The sequence below is a fragment of the Peromyscus leucopus genome, chromosome 8b (genome assembly GCF_004664715.2).
Source record: "Peromyscus leucopus breed LL Stock chromosome 8b, UCI_PerLeu_2.1, whole genome shotgun sequence".
Classification (NCBI taxonomy): Eukaryota; Metazoa; Chordata; class Mammalia; order Rodentia; family Cricetidae; genus Peromyscus; species Peromyscus leucopus.
Genome location: NC_051086.1, coordinates 42681071 through 42701691, shown reverse-complemented (window position 1 = coordinate 42701691; position 20621 = coordinate 42681071). Strand labels below are relative to the sequence as shown.

At 50.0% G+C, this 20621-nt stretch overlaps 2 protein-coding genes across 3 annotated transcripts; one reads left to right on the top strand and one right to left on the bottom strand.

The window, feature by feature from the left end:
• The first annotated feature begins 937 nt into the window (after positions 1-937).
• On the top strand, positions 938-4554 carry Rasd1 (ras related dexamethasone induced 1). The gene is made up of 2 exons (XM_028856521.2): positions 938-3269; positions 3409-4554. The coding sequence occupies exons 1-2, from the start codon at positions 2984-2986 to the stop codon at positions 3963-3965; spliced, it is 843 nt and encodes a 280-aa protein (XP_028712354.1). The 5' UTR covers positions 938-2983; the 3' UTR covers positions 3966-4554.
• Positions 4555-5539: 985 nt separating this feature from the next.
• Positions 5540-19016, bottom strand: Med9 (mediator complex subunit 9). 2 transcript variants are annotated; one of them, XM_028856519.2, is made up of 2 exons: positions 18751-19016; positions 5540-7228 (listed from the first exon to the last, which is right to left on the bottom strand). In XM_028856519.2, exons 1-2 carry the CDS (start codon positions 18960-18962, stop codon positions 7012-7014), a joined length of 429 nt encoding a protein of 142 aa, XP_028712352.1. In that variant the 5' UTR covers positions 18963-19016; the 3' UTR covers positions 5540-7011. The 2 variants fall into 2 exon arrangements, with proteins under 2 accessions (XP_028712352.1, XP_037056546.1); XM_037200651.1 differs by lacking the exon at positions 18751-19016 and adding an exon at positions 14594-14879.
• Positions 19017-20621: the final 1605 nt, after the last annotated feature.

Sequence of the window (20621 nt, the reverse complement as noted above, 5' to 3'; positions counted from 1 at the left end):
GAAGAGGCAGCACCAGCTCCCTGACAGCTGGGGAGAGGAACAGCCAAGGCACACACGGAGGTGATATGATTTCAGAGGTGAGAAGGAGCTGCAGAGGGCTCTAGGGAGTGGAACGGGAACCTACAGTTTGTTCTCTGAGAACAGAGGGCCATATGTGTTCTTGTCATACACTCAGCAGGACTGGGCACGTGTGTCTGAACCCCAACATGTCAGTCAGAGTCCGGCAGGAGACAGAGAGGGGATGGAGCCCACGGGAGGCTCCGCAGGCCAAGGTGGGCCGATTGCCAGAGAGCTGGGCCTGCCTCCCGATGAGCTGGCCCCGTTGCTTTGAGCCCAGGCCACGTCAGTTCATTGTGGTGGGAGCACACAGTAGGGCAAGCTGCTCACCTGATGGCCAAGAGTCAGTAGCAGTGAGAAGGGCTGGGGCCCCACAATCACACTCACAAAGGCACTCTCACAATAACCTCAAGGCTACCCACCAGGCCCCACCTCTCAAAGGCTTCTCAAGAGCACACTTTGGGCACCCAGACTTCCAACCTCCAGACTCTGGCAAGTGACCATGTTTGGTGAGGTCCTTGCTGGTGGAGACTGCAGAGTCCCAGAGTGTCCCTAGGGCATTGCATGATGGGACCACACCTGTGTCCTGCTGGACTCACCTCCCTGCTGCTCTTCTAATGTGAGGAGAGCTGGACCAGATCTTTGACCTGCCACTTCTAATCTTTTTTTTTTTTGTTTTTCAAGACAGGGTTTCTCTGTGTTAACAGCCCTGGATGTCCTGGATCTCACTTTGTAGACCAGGCTGGCCTCAAACTCACAGAGATCCGCCTGTCTCTGCTTGCCTGTGTGCTGGGATTAAAGGTGTACGCCACCACTGCCCAGCTCACCCACCCTTCTATTCTTACCCCTTGGATCTCCTGGGACTGGAGACCCAGGGGAGTGGTGACTTTGGCTCTGGCCGTCCTGAGTCAGGGCCCCAGCCTTCCACACAGTGCCTTTTGGAGGCAAAGGGTCTCGCTCTGGGGTTAGCAGCCCTCACGTGCAGCCTTGAGTGGCCCCTTCCTGCAGCGAGCACCCTGTACAGACATAGCAGTCCTGTGTTTGGCTCAGGCTCAGGTCCTTCTCACAGATGAGGAGAGACACCCCCCCCCCAGATGGAGAAGGGAGGGGAGCATCAGCAGGGGCAAGAACTGAGAGTGGCGAAGGACTCACCCCACCTGGCCTGTCCTAGATCTAGCCGATGAGGCCCGGGTTACTCAATGGCTATGGATGTTGAAGCAGCCTAGGAGGGAAGGGAAATGAATATGGATGTCCTGCTGGACTGAAATGGGCCAGACAATTGCAGCAGCTTCTGCAGTGGACATTGTTGCGGGGGCACAAGCAGAGGTGTAGATGGGACAATGAGAACCAGGTGGCCCAAGCCCCAGGCCTGCTTGCTAGGTAAGCAGCTTGCTTCTTTGAGCCTTAGTTTCTTCATCTGTCAAGTACAGAGTGCTGCTTCTCTGTCTCCAGTGCTGTCTCCAAGGAGGGTATTATCACAGGACCAGGACCAGCAAATCAACACCCCCAGGCCATGTAGCGCCGGGCAGGATGGCTGCTGCTGCTCTACAGAGGCTGAGCTTCTGCTGAGATCCTGGGTCATAAGGAAGGGTTGAAAACCTTGGGGGCACTCTGCAAATATCTCAACAGGTGGGAATGACTTAGCCCTGCTCCTGGGGCACAAAGACTACCTGCTTGGGTGAGTGGCATCAGTCAGCTGGTGGGTCTCTGGGTTTCTCCTAATCAGACAAGGTCAAAACAGAATGAAAACACAGCTTGCCTTCATCATCACCAGTTACAAGCAGCCAACACATCCTCTTTCTCCCCAAGCATTACTCAGTCCTGGTTACTGATCAACCCGCTGCTGGCTTCCTCGTTGGGCAGCCTCCCTGGTACTATATACTTTTATTGTTCTGACCAGGCCTGGATCTTGGAAAGTGTTTGCATTTATAATTTCACAATCAAGGAACCAATGTCATCTCCCAGAAAGGGAAACTAAGCTACGGAGAAGGCCGCGCTCTCAGGCCCCACTCAGCTCCCTCAATGCAGAATGAGATGATTGGCCCACAAGAGAGAAAAAGCAAGAAAACCGTAAGAGAAGACGGTAGGGGGATGCAGTCCTAGGGTTGATTTTTTTCTTTCAAGGGCGTGTCTCTAAGTATGTTGTCAAGGACAGATAATGGTAGCTGTCCCTTTATGAGGTCCCCACAGACCAGATTATCTCTAGTTAGGAGAATAGCAGGGGTCGGTTTCAGTTGGCTTCCTGCCTTACACCTTACAGCTCCTCTCCTTGCCACAACTTTCAGCCTCCCAGCGCGCCCGCGGGGCTCTCTGCTTCCCTCTGGTGGCAGAAGCGCAAAGCGCGGAACCTTAGCGCAGAAAAACCCCAAAACACCGAACACAACGCCGGGAAAGTTGGCACGGACCCGGGTACCTAAGGGGCTGGCGCTGGGGCAAATGCCCAGCAAACATGCTGTTATCACCAAATCATATTTTCTGGGAAACCCGGGCCCAAGGAAAGTGAATGTCCGCACATTGGTATTGAGAGAATGGGGATCCCAGAGGTCAGAGAGTCACCCGCACAGCCAGGACCCCTGCGGCCGAAGCTGGGAAGCGCCAGATCCTCGCACTGCGGTAGTTTGGAGTTAGTTTTCCTCCCAGCGCACGTAGGGCTGGAGCGGAGCCGCAGGCTCCAAGGCGGAGGTCGCTGTGTCTGGGAGGAGCAGGGCGCGCCCGGGGGCGGGACGTGACGCACCTTGGCTGGGAGGCGCCAGCCCCGGCGCTTCGGCCAGCTGCATATAAGGGCGGTGTGGGGCGCTGAAAGCCAGAGCTCGCTGTCTCCAAGCGCCCAGCCAAGCTCTAGCGGTCCTGAAGCCAAGCCCTTCCACCACTCCCGAGCCTCTGCCTTCTCTCGGCCCCGCATCTGCCCCCGGGGTCTCTCTGCCCAATGAAACTGGCCGCGATGATCAAGAAGATGTGCCCGAGCGACTCTGAGCTGAGTATCCCTGCCAAGAACTGCTACCGGATGGTCATCCTCGGCTCATCCAAGGTAGGCAAGACCGCCATCGTATCGCGCTTCCTCACGGGCCGCTTCGAGGACGCCTACACCCCTACCATCGAGGACTTCCACCGAAAGTTTTACTCGATCCGCGGCGAGGTCTACCAGTTGGACATACTGGACACGTCCGGCAATCATCCATTCCCTGCCATGCGGCGCCTCTCCATCCTCACAGGTGAGTGGGGGCGGGCCGGCTGGGACCCTGAGGTCGGAGTCTTGGGGTTGGGGGACTGGTGTGTCGAGCATGGAGCCGGGGCTGTACGCTGTTTAACTCCTGACAACCGTCCTCACCTTTCCCACTCATTTCCCTATAGGAGACGTTTTCATTCTGGTGTTCAGCTTGGACAACCGCGACTCATTCGAGGAGGTGCAAAGGCTCAAACAGCAGATTCTGGACACCAAGGCGTGTCTCAAGAACAAAACCAACGAAAATGTGGACGTGCCCCTGGTCATTTGCGGTAACAAAGGGGACCGGGACTTCTACCGCGAAGTGGAGCAGCGGGAGATCGAGCAGCTGGTGGGCGACGACCCTCAGCGTTGTGCCTACTTCGAGATCTCGGCCAAGAAGAACAGCAGCCTGGACCAGATGTTCCGTGCGCTCTTTGCCATGGCCAAGCTGCCGAGCGAGATGAGCCCTGACTTGCACCGCAAGGTGTCCGTGCAGTACTGCGACGTGCTGCACAAAAAGGCTCTGAGGAACAAGAAGCTTCTGCGTGCAGGCAGCGGCGGCGGCGGCGACCCCGGAGACGCCTTTGGAATCTTGGCGCCCTTTGCGCGCAGACCTAGCGTGCACAGCGACCTCATGTACATTCGTGAAAAGACCAATGTCGGTAGCCAGGCCAAGGACAAGGAGCGCTGTGTCATCAGTTAGGTGCCCCCAGCATCGGCCACACAACCTGAGGACCTTTTTTGTTCAAAAGTCAAATCAGATTCCCGGGCTAGCCCGCGCGCTACGTGCCATGAGGGTGCCAACTGGCCTTCTCCCTCGCTTCCTGCGACCTAGCCCTGCGTACCGGGAGACGCTGCCAGACCAATAAGGGACAGTCATCTGTTGGGAAAGGAAAGAGAACTGGCTAAGACTGGACTCTCTAGCCACTGATACCCCCCGCTGGTGCCTGCCCTCACTTGTGGGATGCCAGGACCCAGCAGAGGTACTTGGCTTTTTTCTCAGACTTGAGAATGAGAGTGTGTGAAGTTCATCAGCCTGTGAGACTTCAAGTATCGGTCCTGCCTGCTGAAGGGCCAGGACCAACAAGGCATTATCCTGTCTGTGATTGGTGTTGCCATGACAGCTGTCAGCCACTTCAGCCCTCCGCGACTGGAAACTTTGGCGCGAGGTGGGGGTTCAATCATAGGCAAGAGACTTGTTTACATGTGTGTGTGGAATTGCTCAAAGAAAAAACACAAAACTTGCACTTTAATTTAGTTCCAGTGTCAACATGACATGAACAAAATCTCTACATTTCTATTGTGTGAGGTCTTTATTATTTTTTTATTTAAAATAAAAATAATTTTAAAAATTGAAAATGATGTCTCCTTTGCTCTTGCTTTTAGGGAGCTGGGTTTCTGCCTCAGTGGCAGTGGCCAAACAGAACTGGGATGGGACCTTGCCTTCTGGGATGTGCTCTAGACCTTTCTGGCTTTCTCTGTCCACTCTTGGCCTATACTGGCCTGTCACAGAGGGCCTCGTTTCTGGAGGATATTCATATTCCTCTTCCACAGGGCCAGTTACTCAATCATGGCAGGCTACAGAAAGCCGTCACTCTGGAAGCTCTGATCCTGATCACAAATCAGGAGCCTGAGCCTCAGAGAGTACCTGGGAAGACGCCAATGCTAGAAGCTCGTCCCCTGCCCCAGGGTTGCTTGCGGGGGACCTAGTAGATTGCGACAGCTTGCAGTGTAGCTCCCCAAAGCGCTCACCAGGTGAGGCTCATCTCCTCTGCATTTTGCTCTCTCCCTCTGTGGCTGAGGGCTCATGGCTTGTGACCCACATCTTCTTGCCACTCCTAATGTCAACTTAGGGCAAGTGTCACCTTCCAAGCCTCCAATTCTGCTGCTGAGAAACAGAGGCACTGTGTGTGGGGATCAGCATGGTATCTCAGGATCAGCACAACTGCTGCACCCCATGAGCCAGGTACTTGGTGGTTTTCAAGAGAGTCTGGAGCTTTAAGGGATGCTCAAGATTGTCCTGGGGTGGGAGGCTTCAGCCCTGCTTTGGGAAGGGCCACTTCCAAGGAACTGTACCACTCAAATCACAGGAAAACACTCACTTAACAACGGATGGCGGGATGCACATGCTGGGTGGAGGAAGGAGCAGCCATCTTGCTTCAACACTACCTATCAACAGTCCATTCTAATTCATCATAAATTAGAAAAAACCTGAAATCCTGGGGTTTGACTCCTAGCACTGTTGGGGGAAGAAAAAAGACAGAGGCAAACCATGTATCCTGGGAGCAGAGCATACTTTAATTACATGTCTGAAAATGTGACAGGTCGGCACACTGGAGCAGAGAAGACTCCATCCCCCGAGCCTCTGAGCTCTTCCCTCTCCACCTATGGGAGGATCTGAAGCTCCTTCATTTCATGTGCTCTGTGCTTCACAGAAACCGGGCAGAGCCTTAAAACTGGCTCACCTACTGCTCAAACTTACTAGAAAATAACTGATTCAGTTAAATAACAGTTCCAAAGTAGATGTGGCTTAATTGGCACCCTCCACTCAAATTCAGAGCCCTCTTTTCTGCCCAAACGACTGGAACTCAACACCCTCTTACACACATCCCATGGCCCAGCTGTGAGGCATCTTGGACAGACAATGCCACCAGAACCCTGCTAAAAACATCCCAGCCAGCACTCCTGCCAACAAGGCCACTTGGCAGGCACCTGCTAAGTCCTAAACTGGTCAGCCCAGGCTGTGCTCATGTCAAGATCCAAACAATACTGGGTACTCTCACCTTACTCCCAAGAGAGAAAGGGCCACTCTGCCCTCAGTGTAACAGCCTGGGAGGGAGAGAACACAGTGTTCCACCTGGGACTGGCTGGGCACACTCTACAGCACAGATATGGAACCTCCAGGCTTAGCTCCCCCTGCCCTTCAGACCTAACTCAGACCACACACACACACCCCTGGCTGAGGAACCACCCGATTACCCCTTCCAACCACTCTGCTTCAAACCAGAAGTGTGCAGAGACCATGTGCAGGGTAGCGAATGTGGCTGACTCCTTGGCTAGAGGGGAGATGACGCTGTAAGCCAGGGCCTATGAATCAGGGCAGAGCTGCTTACTTAACAGCCTCTGAGCCAGCGTGGGAAGAACAAAGGGCCCCAGGCAAGCAGTGCTTTGGCTATTCTGAGCACTGCCTGGAGTGATGGAGATAAAGGGAGCAAGAGCCTGTAAGGCTAGTATGCAGGAGGCTGGAAACTGGAGTCGGTGGCTGGCAGGACTCTGGGCAGACGCCCCGGAGATACACTTTCATTCAGTAGCTCAAACAAAAAAGGAAGTGAACTGTTTGGCGGGGAGAAGCCACCCACCCGCTGGCCTTTCAAAACAACGTTCACACTCTCCCAGCCTTCTTTAATTATATTAAATTCATGCCATCTGAGTGCAGGCCTAATTTACCCCACAAACTCTATGCAAATGCTTCATGAAACTGCTGTTAACGGGAACAGTATGTACCTGATACCCACTGATGGTATCGGGAGTGGGAGGAGCCAAGGGAAAGACGGGAACGCGTCCTCCTCTCCTCCTGTGCCCTCTAGATCTGCTGATGGGGCCTGGGCATAGCTAGTCAAGGCTGAGTACAGCCACTGAGGCTCCCCACCAGCCACATGTGGCCTCATAGTTTAGAGAAGGGCTCCCAAGGAGCTGGACAGGACCGGGTAAAGCTTTCAGTCCCTTGGCAGCGGTCCTGGGAGCTGGCCCTACTCCTTGGGGATCTCAAACATGCAGAGGCTCTTGTACTTCTGCAGAAGCTCGTTCTTGGTCCTGACTTGCTCCCGGAGGCTCTGTAGCTGCTGCTGTTGCTGCTCAGGGCTCACGTGGATGCCGGGCATGGTGCCTATGAGCTTCCGCATCTCCTGGAACTTTGTTTTGAGAGCATTCAGGTCCTGGTGGAGATCTGGGCTGTCCTTGTCCATGCTATGGGCGGCAGGGGGAGCAGAAGGCAGTCAGTTATTAGCAGGTGCAGCTCATCTCCACACGGGCTTCCTTGTTCTACACCCTCTGATACCTTTCAGAATGTTGTTTGCCATGTCTGCCCCCTGACTAGGATGCCCACCCCAGAAGAGAGGGATTGGTCTCTGGTTTTTTCTTTAGCTTTAAGTTAGATCATCAAACAGTCCCTTGACTAGCACATTTGACAAATCACAGGTGTCTCGCTGGCCTGGCCCTCTGCACAGGGCAGTACACTCAGGGAAACAACTGTGGCTAAAGAATGCTTGCCCAAGTATGACAAGCTGAGTTTGGAGTCACATCACCCATGTAAAGTAGGGGGGCACAGGTGGGGTGGGGTGTAGAAACAGGCAGATCTCAGAAGCCAACGGGCTAAAGTAGCAAGCCTCAGGTTCTGTGCAAGGGAATACAGGAAGAGTGAGAGAGCAGGACATCCATATGCCCTCCTCTGGTCTCCCCAACCATACACACGCACCCACCACAGTACACCAAACTAAGTTTTCAAAACACCACCTGTCCAAAGAGTGACTGCCTGGAGAGCAAGGCCACAGCACGCTAATGAATGCACCAGTACCAATCACCAGCTGCCTGCTACCCCAAACAAAGAACAGCAAACTTGCTGGCATGCTCCGCTCCACCTGACCTCAGCCATTTCTAGGCCAACCAGGAGACTTTGAGTTAGCAGGACCTTCATTTCACTCAGGTGTGATGCTGGCTTAGGCTTTAGTTAACAAAGACGAATTCCCATCGAGCTAGTCATGAATTTAACTCAGCTACAAGTCACTGCAAGTTCTCAGTAGACAGATCTTCTCTTCTACCGTGGTTCTGCAAATGCCTTCTTCTGGGTCAAGTTCCTTGTGAAGTGGATCACTGATGTCCTTTCACAGCTGTGACCCACTCAGAGATCCCCACTCCTGCCACCAAAGCCAAAGCAAACAAGAACAAAAACCCTAACAGCTGGGCGGTGGCACACACCTTTAATCCCAGCACTCGGGAGGCAGAGGCAGTCGGATCTCTGTGGGTTCAAGGATAGCCTGGTCTACTAATCGAGTTCCAGGACAGCCAGAGCTGTTACTCATAGAAATCTTGTCTTGAAAAACCACACCCCCCTCAAAAACAAAAACCCTAAGAACAAAAGAATCACCGTGGAAGCAAGGAAACAGATGAGCTTTGGAACAAGCTCCAGCTCAGAGCACAGACATGGAGGACTGCCACTGATCAGGTGTCAGAATTTTAAATACTCTTTTAAGAAAACTGGTTCACATTGCAAGTCTAGAAACATATAGTAAAAGCAAACAACAAACCTCACATAATTAAAACACGAAAGGAGGATTATAGTAATACTGTTCCTGAAGCAAACCTAACCAGCCCTGAAGAAATTCTAATTCAGAAAGCCAAGTGTGGGCCATGTGTAAGATGCTCACTTATGAAACTCCCCAAACTCAACAGATCCATTTTTTACCGGGTGAACTTGGGGGGAGGGGGTAGACTTCAGGAAAGAAAGAGAAGCGTGGAGAAAGGCGCCTGGAGAGGAGATGGGCTGCAGGCGTCTGCAGCAGGCTCTTCACCTGCCCTAGTTGGGAGTGGTAAATAGCACAGAAGTCCCGGGGTGAGGAAAACACTCTATTCAGGAACCTGCTCACACCAAGAGGGACCCTGCTATGGAAGGATGACTGTGAAACAGTGAAATCCCCAGGCCTAAAGAAAAGGGTCAGGCTCCACAGTGAGGGAATAAAAGTCGAAAGCGCTAAATGGGCCTGCCTTTGTGCTCAGCGTTAGTCACCATCCAACTTTAGAAGGGAAGAGAGAGACTAGGTCAGGAACGATGGAGATCATCCAAACGAGGACAAAGTTAGAGCACCACGTCCACCTCCTGTGCTCTCTCAAAGGGTGGGCAGAAATACTACGGCCATGGGGGCACGAAGAGCAGGGCATCCTTTTAGCAGCCAGCACAGGCACTTAGGTACAAGTCCCAGGCTCTTGAACAAAAGCTAGGAACAATGGGTGCATCTCAGAACATGCTGATTTCCCCCAATTTCTTTTTGGCACAGAAACAAACTGGCAACAAGTGAGCAGTATATCCTCCAGCAATGCAGAAACAAGAGGAGGCCATGGGTCAGCAGGCCAACCTCCTCTCAAACCGGCCAGTCACTCTCCTCACCTCTGGGTAACCTGACCTGGCTGCCTACGTCTTCTTCCAACAAACTTCTGTTGCCCTCAGAAGCATGCCCGGCCCTGCTGACCTACCCTGGGGCTAGTCCCCTCAGTCGTCTCTGTCCTCAGCCTTTTCTCCCACTGTACCGACTCCAGCGGCTTTCACGTCCCCAGTCAAAATGTTTCTCTTAAATATTAGTAGATGCGGAGGCAAGAAATTCAAAGTGATCGATATCAAGGCTTGGAAAAGGGAAGTCCTTTCAGTCCCAGTCTCAGAGATACCTGTGTTCACATATGATATAAACTGTTGTAGATCATCTCAAAATGTGCACTAACATACAACCATGTGTAACTTTCGTTATTCTGACAGAAGCACATCAAATATGGTTCCCATTCTTGTCTTTTCACTTAATCCATATTGGAGGTCTTTCCACATTAATGCTTGGATATTTTTATATATAAAACACTGATGCAATGACAGGCAGAGGTAGTGGACAAGGAAGAGGAGAATTTGGGAAGCGAAGCTGAAGGAGACACTCAGCACCGCCAGGAGAAGCAGCATGTAGAGATCTGTAAGACAGCACGTGCAAGTATAGATTTAGAAATGGGTTAATTTAAGATAAAAAACAGTTAGCAAGAAGCCCACGGCATACAGTTTATAAGTGATATAAGCATCTAGTGATTATTTATAAGTGGATTGTGGGACTGCGGGCTTGGGGACCTGGAGAGAAGCCTCCAGCTACACATTATGTGCATTTGATTACATTGTGAAAATATTTATGGACCATTATCTGGAATGCCTGTAATTCATCAAAATGGCAATGGACATCGTATATCTGCATCTTTGTATAACTGTGCAGGTATTCTGAAAAGATAATGTCCTACCAGGGAGAATTCTGGGTCAAAGGCTTTATATAATTTTTCATATATATATATATATATATATATATATATATATATATATATGTGTGTGTGTGTGTGTGTGTGTGTGTGTGTATATATATATATATATATGGCCAGAATACCCTCTGAGCACAACAACACACACCTATAATTCCAGTTTCTTGGGAAACTGAGGCAGGAAGACCAAGTTGGAGGCCAGTCCAGGCAGCACAGGAAGACCCCTTCCTAACCCTAAACACATATCTCCTCAGAACTCATGGCTGTCTCTCCCCTGACTGTGAGCAATCTTATCTGGCTATTAGTGGCTACTTCTTGCCTAGCAGTGATCTGGTTTTCTCTGTAGTTCTGCCAACATCCACCAGGTCTTTGGTGCAGTGGCTTTGGACTTCCCACACTAGCTTTCATTTGCCACAGGATTGCAGATGTTTTCAGTCTCTTAGTGATCACTTACAGAAGATTCTGTTCCTTCGAGAAGTTTGAAAACACTGCTTTACAGCATGCCTGTGGGCTTGTTCCCTCACTCCCAGCGACTAACTCCCACAGCCCTCTTTTCCAAGTCTATTTCCTCCTCCAGCATCCAGATTTTCTCCCAGAGTCGGGGGAGCCTGCAAGCATCCACAGTGGAAATGCCATCTGCCTGCCTCTGCCTGCATCCTCAAGGGGACAGCAGCCCCCACACCTAAGGTGGCCCTCTCCAATTCTCCCAGCCATGTGTCCAGCCAACTCCCCTCCTCCACACACTTCAGACAACTACTGCTACTGCTTCTCAGACACCCAAGTCCTCCCCTCCTCCTAATCTCTCTGCCCCACCCACCTTTAGAAATCCAAGTCTGGGCAGGTCACTACATGAGCTGGGGGGGGGTGGCTCTTCACCCCAACATACCCATACTTTGGCAAATTCAACTGTGAAGGAGTCCACCAGGAGAGCACTCTTAACTTACTCTTTCCTGGACCCCTTCCTTCCCAGGCAGTTTTTTTTTTTTTTTTTTTTTTTTTTTTTTTTTAACTGTCTTTTCTGCTGGGGAAGCCGCCCTTATGAAGTACCCTGAACTACCATCAGGGCCTGGGTAGTTCTACTGTGAGTCTGAAAAGAACAGACGTAGAGGCCAGGATGCAGCTTTTCCAAACAGTCTCCAGACAGGCTCTAATGGTACCCTTTCTGCTCAGAACACAGCGGAAGGAGTGGGCACTGGGTGAACACAGGGTGGACACAGTGGACATGGGGCAGCCGAACTGTGAATCCCAGACATGGTCTGTAGGGGCACTTCCTACACAGCCCAGCAGGCCTCAGCTGGCAAGGAGCCTGTGTGTGGGAAGAGGCAGGTCAGCAACACCCTGTTCCCAGAATAGAGGTCTTGCTGACCTGCATGGGCGGGCGGGAGGGATGCCTGCGCTGTCACTTGAACTCCCTGTGCTGGGTCAACAAGAATGGCTCTCCTGTACCCACTAGCAACCTAAGACATCTGACAAAAGTATGACATTTAATTAAAGCCACATGGCTTAAGTACTCAAATCAACAGACTTATTAACTGGGTGGACCAAAAAACGGCATCCAGGCACGAACACCTCACTTCAGAATTGGTAGGCTCGGACTCTTAGTTTCAATCTCAGATGAGACAAGCTGAATTTGAAGACCATGCTTTATTCCTCCTTTCTTGTCTATGTCCTTTGTAGCTTCACTATATACAAAGGAAGGCCTCAAAGAGTGGGTTTATAATAGTTCTTACAAGCATTTCCTCTCCTCATTCATTCAAACTTCAAAAAACAGGCCAGGTGTAGTGGCACATACCTGTATCTCAGCGCTTGAGAGGCAGAGGCAGGCACTTCTCTATGAGTTCAAGGCCAACCTAATCTATATAGTAGTTCCAGGACAGCCAGGGATACATAGAGAAACCCTGTCTCAACATAATAAGTAAGTACACAGCCTGTAAATTCTAGCACTGGCATTGAATCTAGGGCTTCATGATTGACAGACAAACACTGAATCACTAAGTTACATCCTCAGGCCTCTTCAATTTCTAATGCCTAGGTAGGCCTTGAACTCACAATCCTCTCACCCAAAAAACAACAGTAACAGAAAATTAAAACTGCAAGCCAGGCATGATGGTGCACACCTTTAATGCAGCACTCAGGAGGCAGAAGCAGGTGGAGCTCTGCGTCAAAGGCTAGCCTGGTCTACATAGTGAGACCTTGTCTCAAAACAAACAAACAAATTAAAATTGCATATGAAAAAGATGATATACTGAAAATAATACAATATACCAATCAACTATCATTTCTGACCTATCTATCTATCAAACTAGCCAGTTAAAAGTTTAATGGTAACAGCAGGGGTATGGGGAAAAGAGAAATACACTGGTAACAGAAGCATAAATCGATGCATTCTTTCCAACTTTGCTAATAGTGACTGGAATGTTATATTCACATACCACATCACTAGAAATTTCTCCTGGAGACTCCAGAGAACGCACTGAGAAAGTGAGACCCACGTACTCATTTCAACTCCAACTACAGGAGCAGAGCACATATGCACTAAGAGTCATTGGGTGGAACATTTCAAGGACTGATGACTCAGTCCTACGTGGAATTATGCACAGATCTGGGAGAGGGAGGCAGTGGAGAGGACTAGGGACAGATTACTTCCTACTGTCCATCTATGGAATCTATCTTTAATCTGTCTTAGTGCTTCTCAGGTGGCAGATTTATGGGCCATTTCAGGTTAATAGAGTTTTCAAGTTAACTGAAGTAGCCTGATCTGAAGTTTGGAGGAGTCAGCTAAAAAGATGAATGAGCAGTAGCTGTCAAAATAGAAACTGCATGTCCCTGCTTCAGCGGTTCCATGGCTGAGGATTACCTCACTCCAGCTCAAGCAAAGGGCTGTTCATCCCAGCATGGTGCCTGCTGCAAAAATGAAATACCAAAATGCCTCCATGTGAAGACCGGCTGCATCTCAGATGGAATTCTCTGCAGCTCCCTTAATGAGATAGACTTTTGCATGTGCACAGGATGGAATCTACAGCAGCCTAAAGAAATGGCACAAGACAGCCTGGTCCCCATTTCTATGACTTTCTGAAAAGACACTTAAACCCAGGGAAGAAACTTAAGGCATTCCCAGCAGCCACAACTTGTTATATGTGGCAACTGTTCCTTTTGTTAATTAAAACCCCCTTATGATGTAATTAATGCTGAACTTTTTAGAACAAGGCTATGTCCTCTGCTTCAGACTTCCCGTCCTTACTCATCCTAGCAAAGGGGGGCACACAGCTCAAGGACTGCTGAGGGAAGCACAGAACAAGGCATCCGGGCCTGGCAGAACCACCCTGGACCACTAGGGTGGTCCTCATCCCCGACTCCCAGCCTGTAAGATTTGCTGGCAGCTTAGTCCTCCAAAAAGAATTACCCTCCAAAGGAAATGCTGCCCTCAGTGTCCTGGCTCCTCCACAATCTCCCTCTTCCCCTGGATTGCTGAACACATCACACTGAGCCACTGTGCCCTCGGGAGTCCTGAGTGCACAGCTTGTCTACCCGACCTTCCTCCCTCTTGGAGTATCAAACTCAGTGGCAGCACTCACCCTGAGCTGCCACTCCAGGCTTCCCAAGTCCCTTCCTTCCCGTCCCTGCCCTAGTCCTAATCTCTTCCCCTCACTTGCCTAAAAACTCACCCAATATCCCAGAGCTTTCAAACTGGACCTAATTTTTTCATGGAGACAGTACCAGCTGACAGTACCTCTCTGAGCATACTGCTTTCTCTTGGATCCTGTCTTTCTTTTTTTCTTTTCTTTCCCCCCACCCTCGAGACAAAGATTCTCTGTGTAATAGCCCTGGCTGTCCTCGAGCTCGCTCTGTAGACCAAGCTGGCCTCGAACTCAGAGATCCGCCTGCCCCTGCCTCTGCCTCCCGAGTGCTGGGATTAAAGGCGTGCACCGCCTCCGCCTGGGGGCTGTCTTTCTTGCTGCAGTTTCTTTTACGTGCCTAGTGGCCAGCGCTGCCAGTCACACACTCACACGTCAGCTGCTAACGGCTGAGTAGGAATGACACATCTTCACTCTTGTAGGATGAGCGGAACTGGTTTTTCTTGAAGAAGGCTCTTCTCCCTGGGGTCCTTTTTCTTTCCCAGTGTCTTTTCCCTTTGGCTGGTCAGACACTCCAGGATACCTTACTCTCCGCCAGGCTAGCAGCCACACTGCAGGGGTGCCCGAGGGGCTCATACCCCATCCAGCTGGTTTTCCTTCCCAGCCCCGAAGTAGGCAGTATCCCACCCTGGCTCTGACTTACCCTTGTAAAGGATCAACCTTGAGCAGAGCGATGCTTTCACTGTCCACAGGATGGAAGAAGGGTATTATCTGATTGCTTCGGGCAGGAGAGCGAGTCAGGACTGTGGGTGTGTCCTTCTTAGACTTCCCCATTCTTAGACTACCGCCTTTCTACCACTACAGGCCCTGAGGAGTGGGGAAGCCATACATGGTCAAGGCAGCTACTTCCGAGTCAGTGGGTGAGTTAGTCCCTACCAGCTGTTTTCTGGCAATCACTGCCTGTCCTTCCTCTTCTTATGCTAAATAAATAAATATAAAATACAAAATCCTCTTAGGCCGGGTGTTGGTGGCTCACGCCTTTAATCCCAGCACTCGGGGAGGCAGAGGCAGGCGGATCTCTGTGAGTTCCAGGCCAGCCTGGGCTACAGAGTGAGTTCCAAGCCAGGCTCCAAAGCTACACAGAGAAACCCTGTCTCAAAAAACCAAAAAGAAAAAAAAAATCCTTTTAGACAAGCCCGCATGATCAACCTGCCATCTTTCATAGGCATGCACCTTAGAGTTCTCCCAGTTCTATGAGAAGCAGAGTTACCTGCCCAAGGCTACCTAGCCATAAGCCGCAGAGCTGTAGTTTGAACCTATTGTTCCTAGCTGGCCTGGAACTAGACATGGATACCAAGCTGGTCTCAAATTTAGAGATCAGCCTCAGTCTCTTGAGTGTTGGGAGGAAAGGTGTGCACCACCATGCCCAGCATTTGGATCTACTGATGAATAGAGACAGGAAAATGACAGCCTGGGAAGGTTAAGTATTTACAAAGATGGTAAGGCGAGCCTCAGTACAGACGTGAACTCAGACCCTCTGAGTCCATCGAATGTTCTCTTGGTACATCTCACTTCCTGTCCCTAAGGCTGGTCCAACCAACCCAAGCGCTCTGCTGGCTTGGGAGCATCCACTCTGCAGTATGGGTGAATGGGCACCCATCTGTGCTTTAATTTTTCCATATCTATCCAGGTTACTCTGGATAACCCCAATACTCCAGCACTGCCTGAGATGGTGAGGGCTTGTTATTTATTTGTTTGCTTGCTTGCTTGCTTGCTTGCCTCCCTCTCTTCTGTCTCACCAAAAGCTATCACAAAGGGGACGGTACGCCTTACCCTACAAACAGGACGTTTGTGTTGTCTGAAGCCAAGAGTCTAACGTGAGAACCAAAGCTTTGTGGTCATTTGAAAAGATGCACATGAGCACTGTGCTGCTAGTTTTATGTCAACTTGACACAAGCCAGAGTCATCAGAGAAGAGGAAGCCTCAACTGAGGAAATACTTCCACAAGATTGGCTGAAGACAAGCCTATAAAGCATTTTCTGAATTTGTGATTGATACAGGATGGCCCAGCCCTTTCATTGTGGGTGAGCTACCCCTAGGATGATGGGCCTAGATTTTAGTAAGAAAGCACACTGAAGCTGGGCGTGGTAGCCCATACTATTAATCCCAGCACTTGGGAGGCAAACGCAGTTGGATCTCTGAGCCAACCTGGAGGCTAACCTGGTTCCAAAACAGCTAGGGCTATATAGAGAAATCCTGTCTCCAAAAACCAAAAGAAAGAAAAAGAAAGCAGGTTGAGCAAGGTATGTGGAGCAAGCCAGTAAGCAGCACTCCTCCATGGCCTCCTCATCAGCTCCTGCTTCTAGGTTTCTGCTCTGACTTCCTCCAGTGATAATGGAAGTGTAAGCCAAAGAAACTCTTTCCTTCACAATCTGCTTTTAGGCATAGTGTTTGATCACAGCAATAATAATCCTAACTAAGGCAAGCACCAAGCCACCAACAGCAAGGGACCTAGGCTGCCTCAGCGCCAATGAAGCTGGCTTTTAAGATGTTTAGGCCAAATGGCAGTTCCATATTAGTGAAACATCTAAGGGCATGCCAATGTTCATAAACATGACTGGTATTGTAATCTTGTCTTAATTCACTTTTAGTATTTAATGGTTTAGCAGAAGTTACAAGGGGTTTGCACCTAGTGTCCTGTGGCTATCCAGTCAGCACTGAATAACCTGGTCAATATAATCATATAAACAGTAATAGTCTAATGGTTATAATGTAACCAAAATGTGCCTAGGAACACGGTAGCTGTGGTAACTCTGCAGCAGAATACATCACTCACACTACTGTGGAAAAAAAAACAATAATTATTGCCAGATGTATAAAAGTACAGCACATACAATTACAGATAGTGCCTAATGCTTGATAATGATAATAACGATGTCACTAGTTTATGCATTTACTATACTGAACTTTTTACTGTGATTTTTAAAGCACACTCCTTTCTACTAAGAGATTCACAGTTGCTAGGTGTAATGGTACACACCTACAGTCCCAGCACTCAGGAAGCTGAGATAGGAGGATCAAAAGGTCAAAGGCAGTCTGGGCTTTGTAGCAAAACCCTGTCTCAAACAAACACATATATAAATAAAATTCCCCCTTTCAACAGATGTCCTAATACACCAGCAGCAACTTTCATACCTCCCATGTTACCAAGACTCTTTTTTGTTTATTTCTGTGTGGTATGCCTTGTATGTGTGTTTTGGGGGAAGTGGGGTTGTTATTCAGGTCTGTGAATGCCTGTCAGTGTGCAGGTAGGCACACCGAGGTAGGGTGCCTTTTTCTGTCACTCTTCACCTTATTGCCTTGAGACAGGCTCTCCTAATGAATGGGGAGTTCACAGTTTCAGCCAGGCTGGCTGGCTGGCCAGACCTCTCAAGACCTGTTTGTCTCTGCCCTGAAATGCTGGGGCCACAGGCATGAGCAGCCATGCCTGGCTTTTTATGTGGGTGCTGGGGATTCAAGCTCAGGTCCTTGCTTGCACTGCGAGTTTTCTCACCCACCAAACCATCCACCTCTCTCTTACTGTTACCAAGAATCCTGACAGCACCAAGGGGCCTCAGGGGGTGACTGTCCTGGGCCACCGAAGTTTATCAAAGCACACTTGAGATGAGAATGCTTGTACAACAGTGTACCTCTTGGAACTGACACAACTATATATGGGATAACAACAAAAAATGTAAGCCATCTTGGAGACTGGAGACGCTGGGCCAAAAACATGACACCCACATCTTTGGATGTTCCATTAGAGTAGTTAACACTGGGACATAATCATGTGGAGCGACTTCCGTGTCTTTGTTTCAAATGTTTTCTAGCATTACCCCTCCCCTCTCCAGTTTTAAAAAACGATAGACTATTATGTTTGTTTTTCTCTGCTTCTAACTGGTAAGTCCTGTGATGGCAAATCGCTGGTTCCTTTCCAGTATACATCCATAGTATGTAACAGTGCCACACTGGTAAAGATGCTAACTAACACTGAAATGGGAACCGTGTACAAGGTGAGACTCTCTAATCTTTTCTTTTGTTTGTTTGTTTGTTTGAGACAGGGTTTCTGTGTAGTTTTGGCGCATGTCCTGGATCTTGCTCTGTAGCCCAAGCTGGCCTCGAACTCACAGAGATCCGCCTGCCTCTGCCTCCCGAGTGCTGGGACTAAAGGTGTGCACCACCACCACCCTGCGAGATTCTCTAATCTTAACATCTAAAATCCACCAATGTTCGAAAACTTTTAAGGGCCCACATAATGCTACAAGTGGGAAATTCCACACTAGGCTGCTTGTGAACAGTCAAAATGCAGGTAAATTAAAACTAAATATGTATAAAATTGCCTTCAGGTGGCCGGGCGTGGTGGCACTCGTCTTTAATCCCAGCACTCGGGAGGCAGAGGCAGGAGGATTTCTGTGAGTTCTAGGCCAGCCTGGTCTACAAAGCGAGTTCCAGGACAGCTAGGGCTGTTACACAGGGAAACACTATCCCGAAAAACAAAAACAAACAAACAAACAAACAAATGCCTCCAGACTAAGTGTGTAAGGACTTGAGAGCCATCCCCAAGACGCTGCGGGATCTGGGATACGAAGAAGAGGACTGCACCGCAGAACCTGTGAATCTGCTCGGTACGTGGGCTTCTTCACCCGGGTGCACAGTGCAGCTCTCCAGGCCTGGGAGGTGGCTGAACTCACAAGGCGACCGTGGGCCCCCCTGGGAAAATGGGGCGTGGCCCAGAGAGAGCCCAGGCTTCGGCGGCTCCGACCGAACGAGCAACACCAGAGGCCGGGAAAGCTGGCGTCTTGACCTCTCCTAGGCCCTTACCATTTGATGACATTGTGAACCAACGGTAAAAAGGAGTAATTCTCCTCCTTGGCGCCCGAGGGGGACTGAGGCCGCGGAGCCGGCGGCGGCGGGAGGGCGGCGACCGGCAGAGGCTGAGGCGGCGGCGGCGGCTTGGACTCCGGCAGCAGCTCGGGCGGTGGCTGCAGTGGATCTTCGGCCTGTCTCCCACCCGCCACCCCCGAGGAAGCCATGGGACCACGCGTGCGGTGACTGCCGAAAGTCGCGGAATGCTTGCGTCACAGCTGCGCGCCCGGGAGGCCGAGCGGGAAAAGGTTCTGAGCCTGCGCACTGGGCGCCGGCGGGCGAGTTGTTGCTAGGCGACAGGTGTCGGGACCGCTAAATTAAGTAGCCTGGAGTAACGGACCTATTTCAGTCATCTTTTTCCAGTTCGCATGACGGAGAAGGGTCAAAACACCAACGATGACCCCCCACACACGCTGGGAATGGCAGGAAGAAGGGATGACGCCAGTGAACGCCGTGTGAAAATGGGGCTCTGAGGCAGCGAGCATCCGGATGACAAGGACCTACGCTTCTTTGGGTCACGCCGGCCTCCAGGAGGGCCTCGGACTGGCGACAGCAAAACACACCATACAAATACATTGTCTCTCCACGTTCCACGTGGTTGCTGAGGGAGAAATGAATTGTTCTCAAGCACTTAGTCTGCATCTAGCAGGGGCCAGACTACGTATCTTGGGCCTGCAGAGAGCGTCCCAAACAGAGGGATGAGGAAGTGCTGGGAAGAGAGTAATTGCAGTGTTGCATAAAGGAACACAGAAACAGTGAGATTTGGTGATTTCTTTTTGAGAAATGAATGCACCAGACCCCAACCAAGACAGCAAAAATACTCAACAAAATGCCCACTGCCTTTTACCCCTGACTTAGGTGGTGACTGCATTTCATCCCATTGGTGGCAACACAACTTCACAATATGACATGAAGGGCTAATCACCCAAAGGGGAAGAGGGCTCAGGAAATATAAGCCCTTGTGTGACTAAGTGTCTTTGACAGAAAAATGTTTCCTACTGCAGGAAACTGTACAGGATCTCTCCACCCAAGGGGAGGGTTCATGAGTCTTGAGGGGTGGGGAATAGAGGACAGAATGACCTGTTGAAATTGGACCAAGTGTGCCAGAAGAGATTAGACACCTTTGGAGGTATCTGGGGGAAATTTTGGTAAAACAGCAGTGTTAGTAAATCACAGCTGTCACTACTATGGTGGAATGAAAGTGACAAGAAACAATTAAAACCCTCGTTTAGCCCACCGAGAAACTCTGGAAGGTCCATCTTAGTTTTTCATTTTATAGAGAAGGAAACTAAGTTAACAAAGGCTATAATAGCAGCCCCAGGATCACAGGGCCACAGAGCTTCCAAGACTGTGGTCTAAAATCTACAGGTAGGTGATCTCAGGTCCCTCCCTGATCTGCAACTTTTTGATTTCAAGTGTTAACATGAATTTTTATTCAGAATTCAAAAAGCAATCTAGTAGCCACCAGTAGTACCCTCATGGCATGTCATTCCCCACCCCGGTGTGTTTTATAACTTAATTACAAGCCCCAAACTTATCATTGGCAGAATGAGGGCTTCTCTTTAAAAAGCCCTTAAGATATAAATAGATATGGCTAAAGAAAACAGATTGGGAATGTAGGAAGCATGAATAAGTATGGTGCACTGACAGTTTGCCCTAAAAATAGTTAATATAATTAGTGGCAGAGAATAGAGCTGACTTCACAACACTGAAAACAGATGTCAGAGAAATGTTCTGTATTCTGGTTTCATTAAAGCTGAAATCGCTGCAAATAAGTGTGTGTGTCTGTGCAGCCATGCTGATGAAAGTTAGAAAAGGAGGGTGCC